Source organism: Ruditapes philippinarum, unplaced genomic scaffold, assembly GCF_026571515.1.
Source record: "Ruditapes philippinarum isolate M1 unplaced genomic scaffold, ASM2657151v2 ctg349_1_1_1_1, whole genome shotgun sequence".
Taxonomy (NCBI): domain Eukaryota; kingdom Metazoa; phylum Mollusca; class Bivalvia; order Venerida; family Veneridae; genus Ruditapes; species Ruditapes philippinarum.
In genome coordinates, this window is record NW_026861914.1 from 149302 (window position 1) to 170708 (window position 21407).

At 32.8% G+C, this 21407-nt stretch overlaps 1 protein-coding gene across 1 annotated transcript; it reads left to right on the forward strand.

Moving 5' to 3' along the window:
- Positions 1-8510: 8510 nt before the first annotated feature.
- On the forward strand, positions 8511-14973 carry LOC132717351 (uncharacterized). Its single transcript, XM_060700794.1, has 2 exons — positions 8511-9820; positions 13538-14973. Exons 1-2 carry the CDS (start codon positions 9614-9616, stop codon positions 14114-14116), a joined length of 786 nt encoding a protein of 261 aa, XP_060556777.1. The 5' UTR covers positions 8511-9613; the 3' UTR covers positions 14117-14973.
- The last annotated feature ends 6434 nt before the right edge of the window (positions 14974-21407 follow it).

The window sequence follows — 21407 nt, forward strand, 5'->3', positions numbered from 1 at the left end:
AATCTGAGTCTTCACCAAATTACTTAAACATTCAGTCAGATAAACGATCTACAATGGCAAACCAGACATCACCAAATCTACTCTCATCCCAGGGCACATTTCTATCACACATTCCACAGTACCAAGGTCCGAACTACCCTCCCCCACAACCCCAGCATTACATGAACTCTCCGGCTTTTGCTACACGCCCCAACAAACCTCTTTGGACTTTAATCAAACTATTATGGAGAAACTCGAGGCTATATATACGGTTACGAAAACTAGATTCTATTGAAAGTCAGATTACGAGTATGTCGCAAAAATAACTTTAATGGACAATAGAGTGTCTACGCTTGAAAGCAAATTACACGAATCGTCACGCAAAATCAATGATAAAGAGACAAGCAGAAACTATGATGCGCATGTTTGTGAGGAAATAAGTCAGAAACAAGCCCAAATAGGTTCAAGCCTCCGCGACCAACAGCGTACCAACTTCAATCTTTCGCGCAAATTTGATGCATAAAAATCTGAAAAGATGAGCTAGTGGATCTCCAGTCTCGCTCATTGAGAGACAACCTTATGTTCTACAACTTCAAAGAGTTGTCCCCTGAAGAGCGCAAGAATAAAAAAATGTTTAGAGATAATATATGACTTCTGTGAAAACAAATTAGGCATGCCTGATTTTCGACACAAAATGTAAAAATAGACAGACCGTATACACCGTGTTGGAAGTTTCTCCTCCACCAAGACCAGACCTATTGTCGCCAAATTTAACTTTTTTTCAAGATAAACTTTCTGTTAAACAGACCGCTATTCCAAGCAAGAGGAAACTGGCATTAAAGTGGGCGACCAATATCCAAAGATAATACAGGAACGCAGAAGGAAACTCATTCCGCATCTTGTAAGTGCAAAGGAGCAGAATATGAACGCTGCCCTAGCTTACGATTAACTCTTTATAAATGGCCAGCGTTTCATTACACCATCAAACTAGGATAATGCCGAGCAGCAGCAAAATATTGAAGTGTTATCCTAGAAATGCTCAAGGTTTTGAAAATAAGTTATCTGATAGTGACTTCCTGAATTTAGTTGATGAATATGACGTGCTCTTGTTTTCTGAAACCTGGCATTCCAGAATAACTAATATTCAAATAGATGGATATCAGCGCTTTTCATGCCCTATACCTAAATCTAATAAAAAGGCTTAACGCTCTAGTGGCGCTATTAGGTTCTATTACAAAGATAAATATATAAACAAAATTGAGCTTGTTAGTTTGAATATGAAAGGCATAGTATGGATTAAATTAAAGAAAGAATATTTTGGGACCAAAAATGACCAATATTTATGTACTTGTAATATTCCACCATATGAATCTAATGTGTACAAAAGTGCTTCCTCTGAATTATATCAATTTGACTTTTTTGAGCAATTAAAGGCTGATATCATCAAGTATAAATATTTGAGTGATACATATTTGACAGGTGACCTGAATGCCAGGACAGGTCAAAGATTGGATTATGTTTAGAACATTAACCTCGGCAGTTACATTGATATGCCGAATGACGATGGATCTATACAAGCAATACATGCACGCTTTTCTTGTGATAACACTGTGAACGCCTTCGGATATAAACTGTTAGCCTTATGCAAAGAAAATAACCTTTTAATTTGTAACGGTGTCTTGAACGAGAAGATTTTACTTGCTACAATGCCGGTCGGAATGTGAAAGGGGCTAGTGTTATCGATAACTTGATAACTGACTAAAGAAATTTTGCAAGTTTTTCAAATATGAATGTATTGGAATTGACAGAATTTTCTGATCATTGCCCACTTGTTTTTTCATTAGATTGTGAGCATATGATATTTTATCACACTGATATATTAACTTATGATAAAATGATGTGGACTGATACTGATCCAGATTTATTTCAGTCTTTGTTGAACGATAAAAAAAATTATCGGATGAATAATCGGTTAAGTTAGCTTCGGGTGAAATTGTTATTGATTATTTGTATTGATGTAGCGCTCTTCACCACTGATCCACGCAGCTTACAAGCACAGTTAGATGCAGTCTATAGCTATTCCTTAAAATTGGGTTTGAAAATAAATGTCAATAAAACAAAATATGAAAATATGAAATATTTGAAAAACGTAAACAAAGACATCATTTTCAATGGTTTATAAATGGTGAACTGCTTGAAGTTGTTGAACATTTTTGCTATCTAGGTGTACATTTTACAGACACTGGTAATATGAAAACTGCTGCTATTACGCTGTCTGAACTAGCTTTGAAAGCATACAATTGTTTGTTAGGGTTATTCTGTAAAGTACATTTAGATATTAAAACTAAAATGTCACTTTTTGATTCTATGGTGCTACCAATTTTGTTATATAATGCAGGGGTTTGGAGTGTTTACGATTGCAAAGAAATAGAGAAAATTCATGTTAAATTTTGCAAGTATATACTTGGTTTACGTCAGCAAACACCAAATGTTGCTGTGTTTGGTGAGTTAGGAAGATTTCCATTTTCTGTTATTTCCAAAGAAAGAACTCTTAAATTCTGGTTAAAAATTATGAAAAACCAGGACTCACCAATGCATAGCATGTATGTAGACCAGTGTAATAGAAATGTTTATTGTAATTGGGTAAGCAGTTTAAAACGCTTGTTAGACAGCTTAGGTTGTAGTGATATATGGCTTAACTTTAACTTAAATTTTAATTATATGCCAATGTTAAAGCAGCGTCTGCGTGACCAATATACATGTGTATACAGAACTGCAATACTTCTATACACAATATCCCCAAGCTTGATTATTACAAAAGATTTAAAACCCTTTTTTGTTATGAAAAATATCTTGATGTTTTAACAAATTATGTGTCAAGAAAAGAGTTTGCTTGTTTCAGACTAGGCTCTCATAACTTAAAAATAGAAACTGGAAGATTTTTGAACATTGATAGAAATGAACGCAAATGTAAATTATGTATATATAACTCTATTGAATCAGAATAACACTTCCTTTTATGTTGTCCAGTTTATACTGTTATAAGAACCAAATATTTTGGAAACATTTTATGGACTACTATACAAAAATTTTCGACTATATTGTCCACTTAAAGTAAAAAGCTTATTCTTAAATGTGCTCACTATGTTCATAATGCATTTAAGTTGAGGCAACAGTCTCTTGAATATGTAACTGGTTCTTAGTTTGATTCCTATACACTTTTTGTTATATATTATATGATATAATGTTTGTAACTATTTAACTATTGGCCATATTTGTCATGATACTCTGTTAATGGCCAAAGGTAATGTTTATTTGCCGATTTGCCAATAAAATGGATTGAAATGAGTAAGTGACGTCTTCTAACAAAGTATCAATCTACTTTTGCTTCTTTTAATACCAATTGAAAATAAAATTTCACTTCGAGTCGAAATGGTCGTTATTATGTACGAAATATGATTTTTCGTTCCATTTTTGAGATTGTTCAAGATTATTCATTCTGTTTTTTGATCGTTAAAATTAAAATGCCAAAATTGAATTGTAGCGACGCCAATTGCCAAGTATATTTTGCTTAATACACCACCACCCCTTTTCTCTAGCAATAAGTTACACTTTGCAAAATCAAAACTTGAAAGTTTTTTTTTCAAGACACGTGGAAACAAATACAAAAACATGTGCTTAGACACTCGCTAACAGTTATAATTTATAACATAAATATCTATTTAAATCAATTACAAAAAGCAAATATTTATAAGGTAGTTTTCTATTTATTTCGCTTAACATTGTTTTTGTTTCATATAGTTTGATTACAACCTTATAGCTACTGAATTTACTTAGGTTCTCATATTTATGTAGATAAATACAATATTAAATGCATATAAAGGTATTTTTCATCATTGTCTTCCTTTTTTCTTACAGTGAAAAGTTTTAAAAGGTAGAATTTCACTTAAATTTAATAATCACATGCATTAATTGATAAAGGTTTGAAATGTTAATTATCAGTGATCAAGAGTAAGTAGGACATGTCTTAAACGGGAAAGTTCAATGAATGTGCAATACTAAAACAATAGACCTATAACGTTGGATTGGCATGCAGATCATGTTATATTTCATGTATCATAAAACAATTTTTTTATAAACTTTTGCCTGGTGGATTGTCTTTTCACAAAGGCAACTATCCAAGCGTCGATATTGAGTCTACGTTGAGAAAGTATAACTTCCACGTGTTGAACTATCTGAACAGACACACTATCAAGCGACCCGAACCATGACATTTTGACATACTTCTAAAAGTATCGACAATTCATTTTTTATATTATTATAATAGTATTTTATAATTATTTTTGTTGCATGTACAAATTTAAATGTATTTGTTCTTTTCCCTTTAGTTTGAAAAAAATATGTTTATATGTCCAAATTGTTCTTGACAAAATAAGGAACAGCCGTCTTCAACCAAGTTTTGATATTGTTTTTTTCCTATGCTACCGAATTCTATACGAAAATTGAACGACACATGCTTAAAGTCACTGGTCAATATGCTAAGGACACGAAGTTATCCCTTAATGTCGTTGCCAAACCATAATTTGGCTGGTACTATGCATTTAATAGAACGGAATACTTTCAATTTTGTTATTGTATTGTCCTAAAATAAGCACAATGTCCGTTTGTTTGCTCTCGTGCCAGGAACAATGTTGACAACGTACTTTCATTGTGACAAGACATGCATGCACATATCAAGCACGCTTTGTTCTCTTGTTATTTAAATGATATTGCACTCATAGATCTGATAATAATATATTGTTTACTTTGTAATTTGAGAAGAAATGATCAAAACCTTCCTTCCGCGTGGTCGCTTTTGAAATTGAATTACAAATCTTGTAAATTTAGTCTGACTTATATTAACTGACATGCAAATCACCCATGCATTCGAGAAAATTGTTTAATATGATATCAATTTCTCTTGACGGATGATTTGATCTTAAATAAGTCATGTATATATAATAGCATAGTGCTTTGTAATCCAAATATTGATCAGACTTTTTAAAAATTTGAATAAGATGACATCTGTTTTATGATTTTATGAATATTTCATAAAAAACGTAGTCCGTTTATGTTTAAATGGAACTATTTTTTTTATAAATATTGCGCATTCCGTATTAAACAGTTAAGCAAAAATGGTTATTTATTGAGTTTATGACTTTGAAAAAAGTCAATTTAAGAGAGCATATCAATCCAACGCTTCACTCAATTTGTTCAACTAATCGTTGCAACCTTATATGAGGCATTACCACAAGTGAATACAATCCAACTTGTACCAATCTTATTTTAGGTCATGCTCAACAATTTGAGCAAATCTCTATGCCTCTTTCGTTGTGATAAGTTTAGTTTAAATTTAATACGTAAATAAGAAAGAAAAGAATATATTTCGGTTTTTGGTTAACGCGAACTCAATTATGAATGAATTTTGACAAATCTTATAAATACATTAAACCAAAAATATATTTTAATAAGTTGTACTTGTTCTTCTTATTACATGTGTCTTTTCTTCGTAGATTCAATTCTGATGTTTTGTTGTCGGACATTTAAAATAAATGATAAAAAGAGTGCCATGATTAAAGGAAAGCATTTTTATTCCCGTTTACATTGAAGAGCAGAAATGTGTACAATATCAATTCATGATATCAAACACTTGTGTTGGAACTTTAAAAAGTGTCTTGCTTGAATGTATTATAATTATTGGGTATAGAAGTGCATATATCATGATGATGAATGCCTACAGTACCAAGCTTACTTTCCTTATCACACTTTCTTTCCATTGTTTCGTACAAAATAAAGATTTGTAAACAAAAGTCATGTGATAAAGTACAACACATAATGAAGATAATTGTAACATAGTTTGGAGACCTTTCTGTTGAAAATGTGTCCGGGTTAAATCGTATACATATACATGCACAGTGCGTTAACTGGAGTGCGGGTATTAGTTACCCGCACTCCAGAGCATGCCCATTGATTGGCTCATTTTTGCTGGAGTTTACATATTGTGACGGCAGAGAAAGGGAAAGCGACAGAAATGTCATATTCAGATGTTCGTTCATTGGTTCATTTTTGCCGGGGTTTCATATTGTGACAACAGGGAACATGCTTTTATGTTTGACTATGATACAAAAGAGAAAGAACACCAAAACACTCGGCAATCTGATTAATACTCGGGGGCTACGCCCCCTCGTACAAATCAGATAGCCTCGTGTTTCGGTGCTCTTTCTATTACGTAGATATAAATGTAAAAGAAAAGCATCGAAAATCGAGGTTATCTTATTTGTACAAGGTGACTATCTTTAAACCAACATTTTTGAATCTATGGGTCACATAGCCGGTCCAGCAAGTCTATTTTAAGGAATACATACATTGACTGTAAGAAATGGAGTCTTTAAATAAACAAATAAATGTTAACAGTGAACATTTATTTTCATCCATATTCCTCTGGATTTAAAAATTGACCTTGGAAGTTCTGAATCAAAATATATTTATAAATTCTCAAAATGAAGTATATACATTCATTTCAATTCAATTTCTTATTTCTTGACACTCTATAGGCAGTGCTTTAATTGGAGTGCAAGTATATAATAACCTCATCCTCCAGTAAACGTTATGGGTTGCAGTGCCTATACAATCTATTCCAAACACATTTACAACAAAAAGTTCTATGAGCTATAAAACAAATTGTTTTAACAATACGACTTCAAAATAAACACTTTTGTTTTATTTAAAAAATCATGGCTAGTGTGAAAGTAAAATTAAAACAAATAATAGAATTAGCACAATGTAGAAAACAAATAATAACACATGCTACAGTAAGAACATCTTTTAAAATAACAATAACGAATATTCGTAAAAAAAACAAAAAAAAACAAAAAAAAACAATAAAAACAACACGAAATTCGATTGTGATTGGCAACAATAGTGATGGCATTAGCAAAAATATCAGCTGCAACACCATCAAGAAATTATCTTGAAATTAAAAAAAGTTTCATTAATACTTATAATATGTACAATTCAGCATTAAGTGTCATCAATAAAATTGTGACTGCGTCACAGCCGCTCAGTCTGATCAGGATAAATGCTGCCCGCTATCAGTTTCTCTACTTGTAAGGGGGCAGGGGACATATTCGAATGATGGCCCCGGTCAAATTTTTTAATAACTCTATCTATCTATCTATCTCTGGATACTGCCAACCCCTCTTACGAGTGTTACAGGCAGGTATACATTGTATACATTTAAGAAACAGCTTTAAGATACAAGGGAATCCGGGAACCAGTCCCTAGCTCTTATTGAATAGACCCCTTGGTTCTTTTACATGCCCAGTGTATAGCACTGATACATGCGAGGATTACCTGGATTTCTTACCAGTACACCTCTATGTAGGTGGGAAACACTGAAAGTGTCTCTGAAAAATCCCAAGGGTGTAACCCAGGATCGAACCCGGGACCTCAGGAGTGATAGTCAGTGGTTTAACCAACTGAGCTATCGCGCCACCTAACTCAGACATGGTGTTTTGAAGGTACTGATAACTTCTGATATTTCTCTGTCATTGTAATTCTTTCTTGTTTGTGTGTAGGAAATGAGATATATTTTTGGGTTTTTACCCGCAACTAAGCATTTTGGTAGCTTTGTATGTATTTCTGACTCTCCGAATGGAGGTGAAAAAGTTAAAAATCAAGCTTTGACAGTTGGCGCCAAACAAGTAAGAAATTTCAGATAAATTTTGTGAAAAATCTAAACGTATGACAGACACTTTATTTGTCATTTCTGAAAATGCCATAGCTTGCACTGCGTGTTACTGATATTTTTAAAGGAATCGGGCGGATTCTGGAGTATGCTGCACCTTCATGAAGATTGCCTATATTGGTATATTTTAGGTGTGATTTTGGCTGGGTGGGGGTAAATATAAATTGCTGTCAGTCATTTTTTGAAGGAGCAATGCATGCAAACTATTATTTTCTTCAATGTATGTCATATATCATTGAATAATGCTGTGCAACTGGTTATCTGCCTGTGAAACAGATTTTGAAATATTTGGAATTGTGTTTCTGGTCACACTGAAATACAAAATTTTTCATTTTTAGGTCCCCTGCCCCCTAATATGGTTTGTAAGCGAACAGCATGGATCCTGATCAGACTGCGCGGCTGTGACGCAGTCTGATCAGGAAGTCACGTGATCCATGACTGTTGGTTTTGTCATGGCGCGGCTCAAATGCTCTTATAGATGGATAAATCGGAGGTGAAGCGGAATGTTTAAGCTTTGAATGAAAAGCTGAAATCGGTGATAGGTGGAATTGTTAAATGATAAATCCACATTGAAAGTCCACGATTCACATTTCCATTCTATCTCTTATCTATATGTGCTAATACGTTATCTTTTGTTTTGTGTATTAAGGTTGAAAATCATGTATGAAAATGTACAGTAGTTGACCGAATTTAATCCGCTGTGGGACAAACGTTATCCGGATTACTGCTAATCTTCTAAAGACTTAGGTCAAATACAGGCCAGCTTGATACAAATGTAGACACTTTATCATGTACTTATGGGATGATGTAAGAAAGAAAAAAATGTATCTTTAGGAAACTTATTTTTTTGGCTTAATTCTCACGCGCTCAAAGATATCTGGAATAAAATTGAAAGATTCAAGATTGAAACGGACACGCGATGTGATATCTGGATATAAGGAAAATGTGCTTACTGTTTAGATAATTACTTTTATTTGAAAAAAAAGTTTTAACCTCAACATCGAATAAAAACATTTCAACATTACTGTGGTTAGTAGAAAAACAACAACGACAAGAGCACCTGAATAAACATGGACAATGCTAGTTTTATATCGTATTATTATACCATTTAAGTTAATTTAATATATTGAAGGATATAACAAACATTGATATATTAATCATCCCATAAAGATAAGCTTTTAATTTATGGTATTTCATTGAGACATTTGTTGAAACCCCACCGATAGCAGGAAATGATAAATATCGAAATAAATGTATGTTTATAGGTAATTATCATGTTTACTATTCTATTTGTCAGTATTATCTATATATCTATGACTTAAGATTGGATCACCGGCAATGTCAATTTAACATTCGTGTATTGTATTTAAGAAGTCTTTAAACGTTGTTGAATACAACGTCTATTATTACACTAATAGCAAACTAATTATCTAAAATAAGTGGTTGTAACTTGATCCGAGCAATAACAAAGATTGAAAAGTTTATATATATTAATACTTTATTGGATATCTTTATTTAAAAAATCGGCCTTAAACAAAAGACTAGTTGTTATGTTACACTTACCATGTGTTAATTTTGGTTGCATTCCTAACATGTCGTAATTTATGTGAATTTACAAAAAGGAGATCGTTTTTAAAAGTGCTTAATTAAAATGAAATGAAAGTGTTGAAATGGTAAAGTCATAGTTAACATGTTTGACGCAAAGCTTTCATTTTAAATGTACGAAGTATTCATCAGATATTATAAAATAAATGGATATAGACGCATTCTTGCAAAATATTCCTCAAGATGATGGACAAGTTGACAATTATACAGTGAGTGAAATTTATAACACCATATGCAGCCATCATGAGGAATTACAATTTAACCAAGGACAATTCTGGGATGGAAAACCTAAGTACCAACAAGAGACGGTTTCTTGAAAACTGGCGACAGAATGTCAGCGTGTTTATGGAGAATGGAAACATCTGCCGGGTAACCGTCGGTGAAGTGACGCCGGAACCTTATGGCGACACAACTAAATGGCAAAACGCCGAAAATATGAAAGCACTGACGGTAAGTTATAATCCCTTCCCCCCACCCCAATATCATTGTTCCAAAATTTGTCAATTTAATTGTTGTTTTTTTTTGGTTTTTTTTTATATTTATCAATTGAAAATAGAAAAAAGTAACCAATAAAGACTACTCAAAAACAGCGCAATTGAAAATGTTGAAGGTTCGGTTTGATTAAACCTGTTTATAGGCGATAGTGATAAATGCAAGCTACAGATTACATCCATTAGCACCGGCTTAAGCTGAATGCAAAATGTAATTGTGATAGTGGTGATAAATTGAATTTAGAAGCATCTCAGACATACAATGGTGAAAAGCAGTATCTGGTCTCAAAAAAAAAATGCTATGAGCATAAAAATTATCTTAAAATCAGTATTAAAATGAAGACACACTCTAATTGTCTAGCAATATTCATCAAGAAAGTGTTACGCTTTATGTAAATAGCAAGAGTAAAATGAAGAAAACTCAATATACATTGTACCAAAACAACAAATGTTTGAAAAGGTTTTATTTTTATGTGATAACTGTATTATTTCAAACAATCTATAAAACAGTATGTACATTTTAAATTCAAAAGCTGATGTGTTTTCCATGATAACCGCCGTATGAACACATCTGCAGATGTCTCTAAATTCAAAACATCCCCATTTTCGTGTTTAAATGTTGAATTCTGCTTAAGCCGGTGCTAGGGGACGTTGGCGGTACTTGCACTATCCAGTACCTGATCCATGAACAAGTTCAATCAAACCGAGCCCGCAACATTTTTAATTTTGCCGTCTCAGGCTTTCTTTACGGAATCTGTTTTTCTCCATTTACATCTGCGGATGTTTCAAAATTCTAAATTTTACCAGTTCATGTTAAATGTTGAATTCTGCTTAAGCCGGTGCTAGGGGGCGTGGACGGTAACTTGCACTTTCCAGTACCGTCCATGAACAGGCTCAATCAAACCGAGCCTGCAACATTTTCAATTTTGCCGTGTTGGGCTTTCTTTAGGGATTCTGTATTTATCTATTTTACTAGATTATTGTATAACAAGAGCGACTTGTATTGATATGTTACTATATTTTATTTGATCAGGCATGCACACGTCGTGACAAACGTTCATTTATAGTCGGAACTGACATAGAAATTATTGTTCGATACAAGGTGTAAAACACATTAACACATAACCTCGATTTAAAATTTTAAAATCTGATCGAAAGACTTTGTAGCAATTTTGGCTGTACTTTCCGTCTGTTGAAATTAGAAACAGATTTTAATTTTTACCCTACTTATCAACTATGCGACCACCCTAATGTCAAATCATGGTTTGTACTGTTCGCTATTCAGTCTGTAAATATTTTGATGTTTTCCCTAAAATGTTTAATGGTTTTGTTCAGATTAAAAAATGGATAAGTTCATCTAAGATATTAAGCGTGACAATGCTTAAAGGCAAGGAAGACACTTAGACCCCTTAGGATATTCAGATGACTTCTAGACCCCTTGACCCCCTGTTTAAAGTAGTACGTTTATAGGCCCGTGTTATTTTAAAAGCAGAAGAATATGAAGTGTACAAATAAAGTGATAACAGTTAGTGTAAGGTACTATCTGTTTGTAATAAATCACTTAAAATATATCAAAGTATGTAGAAACAGACCTTATTGTTTTAACTGGTGCTCGCCCATATGGTCTCTTTCCGGTGGCGAGGGTAAACAAAAGCAAACACACACACATAAACAGGGTAAATTTATGGTGCAAAAATATTATGTAATGTTTTGCATAAAGCATGCTAATTGTCACTTGTGTATTGTATGTTTATACATTTTTTAATCTATAAATATATTTATCTGACGTTAGATTTTTTTCAATAAGTTGCTTATCTATCTGAAGACTCGCAGCTTTTATCAGCTTATCAGATTTGTTCAATTACATAATCGTTACTTTTGTAATCTAAATCAGATAACATATTATTTTGTAGCCTAATCAATATCCTATGTATCGTTTTATAAGACAAGCAATATATATTTCATTGACCGCCAAATTGTACCCAGTGAAGCCTAAGCTCAGCTTTTTTGATTGTTTCTTTGTTTGCTCTTTTGTTTATTTACCGTCGCATTTCGGTTGCCCCCTGAAATGTTATGGAGTGTTAGTTGTTTTATTTTTTGGATGAATTATATGAATACAGCAGTTGCCCCCGTTCTAGAGAAAACTTGCCCGGTGTGGAACTCCGATAACAGGGACCTCGGTTTTTTATGTTTCATCCAAAACACCATTCGTATTATCGGTGGAAGAGCGTGGTATCGAGCCTGCGTGTGAAAAGCGACATTTTTTTGAAAGATATATGTATTTCTTTAAGTACACGTTGCTTGGTGCTTTAAGTTCGATGTTATAATAATAGTTTATGGTATAAAGCTATGTAAAGTAAAAGAATATTTGTGAATTAATAAAAAGGACATTTTGTATTTCTTTAAGTATACGTTGCTCGGTGCTTTCAGTTCGATATTTTAATAGTAGCTTATTTTATAAACCTTTGTTAATTAAAAGAACAGCAACAAATCCAAACGTTACATGTACTAATATCTTATGTCGTAATAAAACATTACACCTTTTGAACATATTCTTTAAGTAATGAACGTACTTGAAATGTACACAATTCGTATTGTTGTTTTGTAATTTACAAAGAATAAAGTTTATAATTAAATAATAAACACTTTTAATCTGTTACTTTTCTTTTTTTATTTTATCTTCTAATTCTAGTCAGTGTCTTTTTGTGAGCAAAATGCCTTTTTATCTCTAAGCAAACACGTGAATCTCCTATCACATTATACATGTATATTCTCGAAATAATTTGGATAATTTACTTGTAGTGGAACAAAAATACGAAATTTAATTCGGTCAAAGGTGTTAACTTATTTAACGGTCAAAACTTTTGAATAGACATAAACAAAACAACACTTGTCGTAAGATTGCATTACTGCCAAAGGTGTCAAAATAATGATCTATATCCCTACGGTCAAATGTAATTTTGAAATCATTAGAAACGTTTAGTTCAGTGAGTAGATAATTTGACACCAGTAATATCTCTAAGATCAGAGAGAAATAATTAACTTGAAAACGGATACTTGTTTGATAAAAAAGAATTAGCCTACCGCGTTCAAGGACACATGCTTTGTATGCGAACGTGGTGACCGCATTTCGGTACAATGTGAACTTTAATATGAAAATAAGCTCGTCCTTACAAAAGTAAAAATAATAATAACTTTATCTGTGTTTAAAATATGATATTAAGTCCTGAACAGGCATCACTTGAGACTCATGCCGCGAGCTAACCAAATTTAAATAACCCTCACCGTCACCGCCCAATCTCAGTTTGTTGATACTCACGTCAAAGAGACACAAAATTATGTTGTTGACGTACTTTTGAAGAAAAACAATAAGATAGACATTTATAATAAGTATTACCACATATGTTCATATTTTATTTCCAAAAAGAATAAAAAAATAAAGAGAAATATAACAACAAAACCCCGCTATATCCCTGTCCTCGAGACACATGTATCCCTGTCCGTGTCACATTCGCTGGACAAGAACGTAATAAAACGACCGTAATAAACATGAGGACATATCATGAAACTATTTTGGTCAATTCAAAATGAATACTAGTACTTAACTATACTTATTCTAGCTCATATCAATATTTTCTATATAACTTAATAACTGATTTCTCTTTATATAATACAGGGCGAAATGAGTCCAAGAGGAGAAATGGCAAGCCCAACTCTACCCTCTGTAAAATTTTCATACAGCCATGGCCAAGAAGAGCTTGCTAAACAAAACAATAGAATTAGAAGTGACCGATCTAGAGATTCTCTAAGTCAAGCTCGAACGACCCTACCACCGTCGCCAAATGGTGTTGTAGTTCAAAACGGAATGGACCTTCACACCGCTTACAAACGTAGAACGTCATCCATGAAAGCAAATAACAAAATTGCAGTGAACAAAGAACTTCCAGAAGTTACTGACAATAAAGACACCACGCGAAAAAGTACTAGATTAGCAAGAGAGATTTATGAAAAATACAACATGAAATCAAAAACGCACAATGCTTTGCCAGGGAAACATACATACAATGGATTCGAACAATATTCAATGCCGTGGCGGAACAAAACGTTTCTTTCCTTACCTTTACGGTTCAACGGCTCTACAAATATGGGCGCAAGAAGAGAAAAGACATACATTTCAGAAATGAAGTATGATGCAGACGATTTCGACGAAGAAATAAACTTCACAAGTGATTGGAAAGACCATGCACATTGGTGACCAAATCTTATAGTAAAGAACTGTATCTGAATTCATTTATAAAAAAATGCCATCACTAAACGATTTACACAATCCTTTGAATTGTTATAACTATATATGTGTGAATACATATCAAATTAAAATAATCAAATTAATTGAATGTTCAAACTAAAAATACATGATTTAAATTATTTCTAATTATTCGTATGCACATTTTTTTTGTGCGAAAAAAACGTTTCCGAATCTCTATTGAACGGTTTTCTTTCTAAAACCTAACTATTATAACTTTTGATAAATGAAAGGGCAGCAAAATCCGAACACTCTCCTTTGATATGCAAATATTTTAGAAAAAAGCACTACTTAGCAAATGATTATTCAGTACTTTACATAATTTACTGTGACGGTCATTTCGCTTTAACAGGGCACCAAGAAATTCATACAAATCAGTCGATTGTACATACGTATTATACAATTTTGATCATTCAATACTTCATCGCCGCATCAATTGTACGTTTAGGAATAGTTTTCACATACACTTAATTTTGAATATCGAAAAAAATCATTGCAAATATGCAGTACGTAAATCGATTGATTAATTGATTGAATAGTTTGTTGATTGATTGTTTAAGACAGATTTAAAACCTGGCAATTATGTTTTATTATCATTGGCATATTGGTGCATTTATATTTATTTACAGCTTACAGTATTTTGTATTCGTAACAACAAACTGTTGACCGATTAAACTGCAAATGAAATAACACGCTGTAATCTAAAAGTGCATTAATCCTAACGAATCAATATTTCAAAAGATATCGACTTTACAAAACAACTATTGAATACATTGTACTTCTAAATGATATTACACATGTATCAAAAATTAAAAGAACAACACATTTTAAATTAATACATTGATAAATAATAAAAAAACAATGTTTTGTAAATTTTCCATATACATTTTTTTATCAAATATACTCGTGCTTTTTTTCTTTTCTCTGTTAAACATGTTAAAATATATCTCAGTAGAAATGTTATTAGTTTTTTTAATAAGTCTGTTGTTGTTAGATATTTTATAGACTCATTTTTATTCTCATTATTTTGTTGTTATGCATGTTTTTATCTTTATTTTTACCTAGAATCTGAGCATTATATATTTATAAACTTATTAAGGACATAGTCCTGGTTTTCCTCATTTAATTTTCATGCCATATTTATTAATTTATTTATATCAAAATCTTCATTAATCACCTTTACGCCATGCGTTTTAATGTATGTAAAATATCTCTTCTTCTCTTTTTTATTACTAGACATTATGTCAGATTTCTTAAAAAGAAAGTGACTAGTAGAATCTGATTATGTTGGAATGCATAATATTTTTAAATGCTATGCAACTTTAAGTACTTTTTATTCGTATTGTTTTATAAAGAAATAGGTCTTAAATGATCACATGTTTGGAAAATATGATAAAGATCTGAAACTAATGTGTTTTTTTTCTCTCAATGAAATTCCACTTGGAAGGTTTCATTTACATTAATTGTTACTTAGAAAATGATATAAATCTTTGATGAGTTTTTTTTGAAATTTTTTTCATTGAACGCCGCCTTTCCTTGTTGATCTTGTTTATCATATTTTACTTTGATTCAAAAATGAAATCATATGGAATTTACCACTTTGTGATATATTTACCTCCATCAGTTTAATTCGTTCAAAACTCAAATATACAATATCTGAATTCTTATAAAAGACATCTTTTTGGTGAATAAGTGAGCAAACTCTGACGGCCACTAATTCTTACAACATGTCCATAAATAAATCATGTTTGAACATAACAAAGCTGATTTTAAGCAACCTATGTCAAAGTTTCGGTGTTTTTATTCATAAAACTGTTTAATGAATGTTTCAAATAAGACATTATAAAAAAATTAATACCATGGCATGAAAGGAAACAGTTATCATTTTTATTTATTGAACGATTTGTTGTTATGTGTCATTTGGACAATAAATCTGGTTATTTATATATACATGTAAATGTTTTTGTAATTTCTCTGTCCTTGTTTCTATTTGCTTAACTACGGTTGCACCGTACACATGAATTGTGCGCTGCTTATACTCTGTCATTGTTAGAAAATATGTGGTATGTGAAATGCTGTAAAGATAAAACTGATGAACACAAATTGACATCAGTCCTACATTATGCATTACTTTTAAAGAATAAGCTCTCTGAAATGTCAAATTGTTCTTTTACGTTTGATTATACATTTATATCAAAGTGTATATGAAAGAAAAATAGTTATCTAGATACCGAGAGCTGCTTTGAGACCAACGAAAATAAGCGTAAAAGCCTTAAAAGCTCAAACAAAAATTGCCCCTCCCTAGCACCGACTTAAGCAATATTCGTGTTTCTACATTAAAAGTAAAATCTACAATAAAACTAAATCTGAAAGGACCAGAAAAATATAGAAAGACTTACTATTTATCACTTTATTACAGCCACCTCTTTTTATTATACTTGTTTCCAAGTTTGAACCTCATATTAGAACTGGTAAAAGAGTTGAGATTGTATGCTCGCATGTATGTGACTTATATACCACTAGTACAAACTAAATGACTTACATTCAAATTAAAAACAGCAACAAACTAATAAATATTATTACCTAGAGCATGCATGAAGTTTTTATTTTAATCTGTAACCATTTAATATCTGACACAGACAAAAGTGCGGTTAGAAAGAAAAACTTTAGAAAATGTCCAGCTGGGTTCAGGATCATAGTTTAAATAAAACTTTAAGACAAGGGTTTGTTTAACAATACTTTCATTATTACTCTTAACGAATGTATGAATTTTTCAGGTTTTTTTACAGTCACCGATTTTCTATTACAAAAATTGAAGTACGTCTCGCGTGTACTATTACTCAATACATTTAGAAATCAAAATAATAACATACATTTCTGTCTATGGAATGTCAAAATATAGGTTTACACTAGAAATATCGTCTTTCATTACACGTCATTAAGCATTAGTAGAAACATTAAAAAGAGCTCTTATCTGATAAGAGTCAATCAATCAAGGTGTTATAAGTAATGCTCGACTTCAATGCTTCTTTTATAAATTCTTGCCATTTGTAGTTTTACCGTCTTGGCTATTTTCAGTTTGCCCTTGAAAATGAATAAGCGAAGTTTACACATATAAAAAATTATCACATACACGTGCCATTTTTTGCGACTCCGTAAATATGATTATTATCCCCTGCCGAAAAGGCGGCGGGGGATATAGTAATAGTCTCCGTCCGTCCGTCCGTCCGTCCGACCTTCCGCACTCACAGGAGAGTAATTATGTGGCTAGAGGGACAATAGGTAACTGTTCTTTCTCTTTGATGTCATTCATTCCGTAATGCTTTTATGTGGCTATTTTCTTTTGGGTGGCTAAAAAGAACAATACTGAGAACAATAGCGTAACCACATAATTACTGTCCTGTTAGAACATCCGTCCTTCCGTCCATCCGTCCTTCCGTCCGACATTTTTGTCCGGAGCATATCTCAAAAAGGATTTGAGTTATCAACTGGAAACTTCATAGGTGGATAGACCTTATTGAGGAGGAGTGCAGTATACAAGAATGATAACTCTACCCTGTATAATTTTTGAGTTATTGCCCTTTGTTATTTTTCAAAATTAATTTTTGTCCAGAGCATAACTAAAAAAGCCTATGAGATATTAACATGACACTTCATAAGTGCATAGATCTCACTCAGGAGGTGTGCAGTGTACAAGAATGATAACTCTACCTTTCATAATTTTTGAGTTATTGCCCTTTGTTATTTTTCATACTTAATTTTTCACCTGAGTGGAGCATAACTCGAAAGTGTTTAAGATATCAACATAAAATGTCATAGGTGGATAGATCTTATTGAGGAGGAATGATGTGCGCAAGAATGATAACTCTTCCCTATACAATTTTTGAGTTATTGCCCTTTGTCCTTTTTCATGCTATTTTGTCCGGAGCTTATCTCAAAAAGTATTTGAGGTATCAACTTGAAACTTCATAGGTGGATGGATCTCATTGAGGAGAAGTGCAGTGCACAAAAAATAACTCTACCCTGCATAATTTTTGAGTAATTGCCCTTTGTTATTTTCAAAATTAATTTTTCTCCAGAGCATAACTCAAAAGTCTTTGAGATATCAACATGAAACTTCATAGGTGCATAGATCTAACTCAGGAGGTGTGCAGCGCACAAGAATGATAACTCTACCTTTCATAATTTTTGAGTTATTGCCCTTTGTTATTTTTCATTCCTAATTTTTCACCCAAGTGGAGCATAACTCAAAAGTGTTTGAGATATCAACATGAAATGTCATAAGGTGGATAGATCTTATTGAGGAGGAATGCTGTGCGCAAGAATGATAACTCTTCCCTATACAATTTTTGAGTCATTGCCCTTTGTTCTTTTTCATACTATTTTGTCCGGAGCTTATCTCAAAAATATTTGAGGTACCAACTTGAAACTTCATAGCTGGATGGATCTCATTAAGGAGGAGTGCAGTGCACAAGAATGATAACTCTACCCTGCATAATTGTTTAGTTATTGCCCTTTGTTATTTTTCAAACTTACTTTTTGTCCAGAGCATAACTCAAAAAGTCTTTGAGATATCAACATGAAACTTCATAGGTGCATAGATCTAACTCAGGAGGTGTGCAGTGCACAAGAATGATAACTCTACCTTTTATAATTTTTGAGTTATTGCCTTTGTTATTTTTCATACTTAATTTTTCAATTCAATTTTTTCTCAAAAAGTACTTGAGATATCAACTTAAAACTTCATAAGTGGATAAATTTTACTGAGGAGGGATGCAGCACACAAGAATGATAACCTACCCTGCATTATTTGTCAGTTATTGCCCTTTGTTATTTTCAGTCATCAGTATTCACATAGTTTCAAATCTGTAATCACTATAGCCATCAGTTTTCATTACCAAAAGACCTCTTAAAATGGAATTATTCTGCTCTACTACATATACATTCTTCCAATGAGCAAACACATTCGGCGGGGGATGGCCATGTTGACATGGCTCTTGTTTCTATTTGAAACAGTCCTTATTTTAGGTATGTGATAAAAAGAATATCATATTGTGCAGCTTCATTACATTATTTATTGAACTCGTTGAATAAAATAATAAAATATTTAACTTAGTACTGAAGATGGTGGTAAATGTTGCCTCTGACACCTGTGCATAGAGCTTATCATGAAGTCGGGGGTACTCCTGGATCCCGACCACCACGTGAGGGTCGAGGTTCAGAAGTACACCTAGCACGAACTGGGACGCGTGTCGTCGCAGGAAGACCTTATTGGAGCTTCTAGGTCCCAGTTCGTGCTCTGGTTGAGTTCAGGTCCACGACAGAGCAGTCAGAGTTAACTGTTTCTCACCGATCTGAATACTAGTTTTGCAAAATCATTTTCTTTCATTATGGTAACATTACTGTACTGGATTATGCATGCAGACACTTTCACAATGCATACATATGAATTTGAAATGTAATTTGAATAGACTTTATTTCTCTGGAATTTGGAATATCTTGTATATCCACGCCCGTTTAACTCACAACGAGTTAAAAATGTCCATCGGTAAAAATGTTGTGAGCAACTTCCGTTCCTCGTTGTGAGCACCCATCTTTGACGTGTGACACAATAAACAAGGTGAGTTTTTCATAATTTTTGAAGATTACAGACATTTATGTAAAAATATCGAAATGCAGTTAGCTAGCGATGTGTTTTCCGAGTATGCACATGTAAAGATATTGCCTGTTGGTGGACAATTTGATGGAAATAGCGTGCGACGCAGTCACTCGGGGTAGCTGGAAAACTGGAGACAACTTCTCTTTGGACCTAATTTAACATTGAAAACGTCGATTCTGGTGACGTTTTGTGCATTCTAACCTAAAACATATGCCCACAAGTCTTCAGCGTAAATTATTATCTGAAAGTCTCCGTAGAAACGAAGATATACCCTTTTTTGCTTTAATCCTCGTTGTCTCAAATCTGTAATCACTTCAGCCATCGGTTTTCATTACCAAAAGACCTCTTTAGATTGAATTATTTTGCTCTAATACATAAACATTCTTACAATGACCGGGGGATGACCATGCTAACATGGCTCTTGCTATTTTTATTTTTTGTCTATTGATCTCCATTTCTCCCATGTCTAGAAATTATTTAAATTTTGATATAGGCATTGCATCTTACACACTTGACATGTTCAGCTCCTTTTTATGATCCTTTACAAATCACGTCATACGTAGTAGGTATTTATTATCTTCTTGTAAATATATGGAAGGAATTCAATGCAGGTACAATGAACTGTTACTACAAAAACTATGTCATGTTGCTACTAAAATAAATTGATAATATGTTTTGACAGGAGAGAGTTTCATATAAGCTTTCTACTCAATCCTGAATGCAATTTATATATTGTTTTTTTCTCTGTAAATATTGATGAAGAAATAAATATATACACCAAAATAATAAAATGCTCGCCAGAAGCTGGCATAATATAATTTTATTTAACTCGTTCAATTAATTCGTTATTGAAACTATACTCATATATAAACCAAGATGTTATACAAGATATATACCAACAATGTTCAAGTTGCATCTGCCGGACGTTATCAAATATGTAACGTTGTAGAAGTCACTTTTTCTTACGCGTAATTATACTTACCGTCGGCCCGTAAACGCAACATGTGCTAAAAAGTTAACTGAGTAAAAGAAATAGTTGCTACTCATGTAAGAAACGCCACAAGGCAAATAGCTTAATTATGCCTGGCATCTTAATAGAATCAGCTCATACAATTCTCAAACTTAATTTGAAAGTGAGAAAGATCTGTTTCCGATGAATTCCCTATCTGACAGATGCTGATACATGAACAGAAAACGTCAAGCAAACAATTGGTGACATTGTCGATGCTTCAGTTTCCAAATAATAATGCAGAATTGATATCGAAACATAGGTTAACTTTTTTCAGTTTAAAGTATTTGTCAGTCCAAGCTATAGACAATAAGGTCAAAAGACCATGAATTGCATAGCGGGCAATAACTGTCAGAAAGGTATTGCATGCCATATTTGTCACAACTCGTTTTTCAGTTATTCATTTGGCTGTACCTAAAGGCAAATTAAATAATAAAAAAGACATGCAACAAGTTTGTTAAGGTTTTTCAGATTGCTGCATGACAATACGTCTTGGCACAATGTGTACATTGTCCATGACCTTTTTAGGCAGCAACAGTTTTTTGTGGTCTTTGATCCTCCGTATTCTGCAAGGT

What these genes read in the sequence shown, in the direction of transcription:
- LOC132717351 (XM_060700794.1), top strand. Translation starts at nt 9,614, where the DNA reads ATGAGGAATTACAATTTAACCAAGGACAATTCTGGGATGGAAAACCTA. An exon ending in AAAATATGAAAGCACTGACG is followed by an intron (nt 9,821 to 13,537) that starts GTAAGTTATAAT and finishes TATATAATACAG; the next exon opens with GGCGAAATGAGTCCAAGAGG.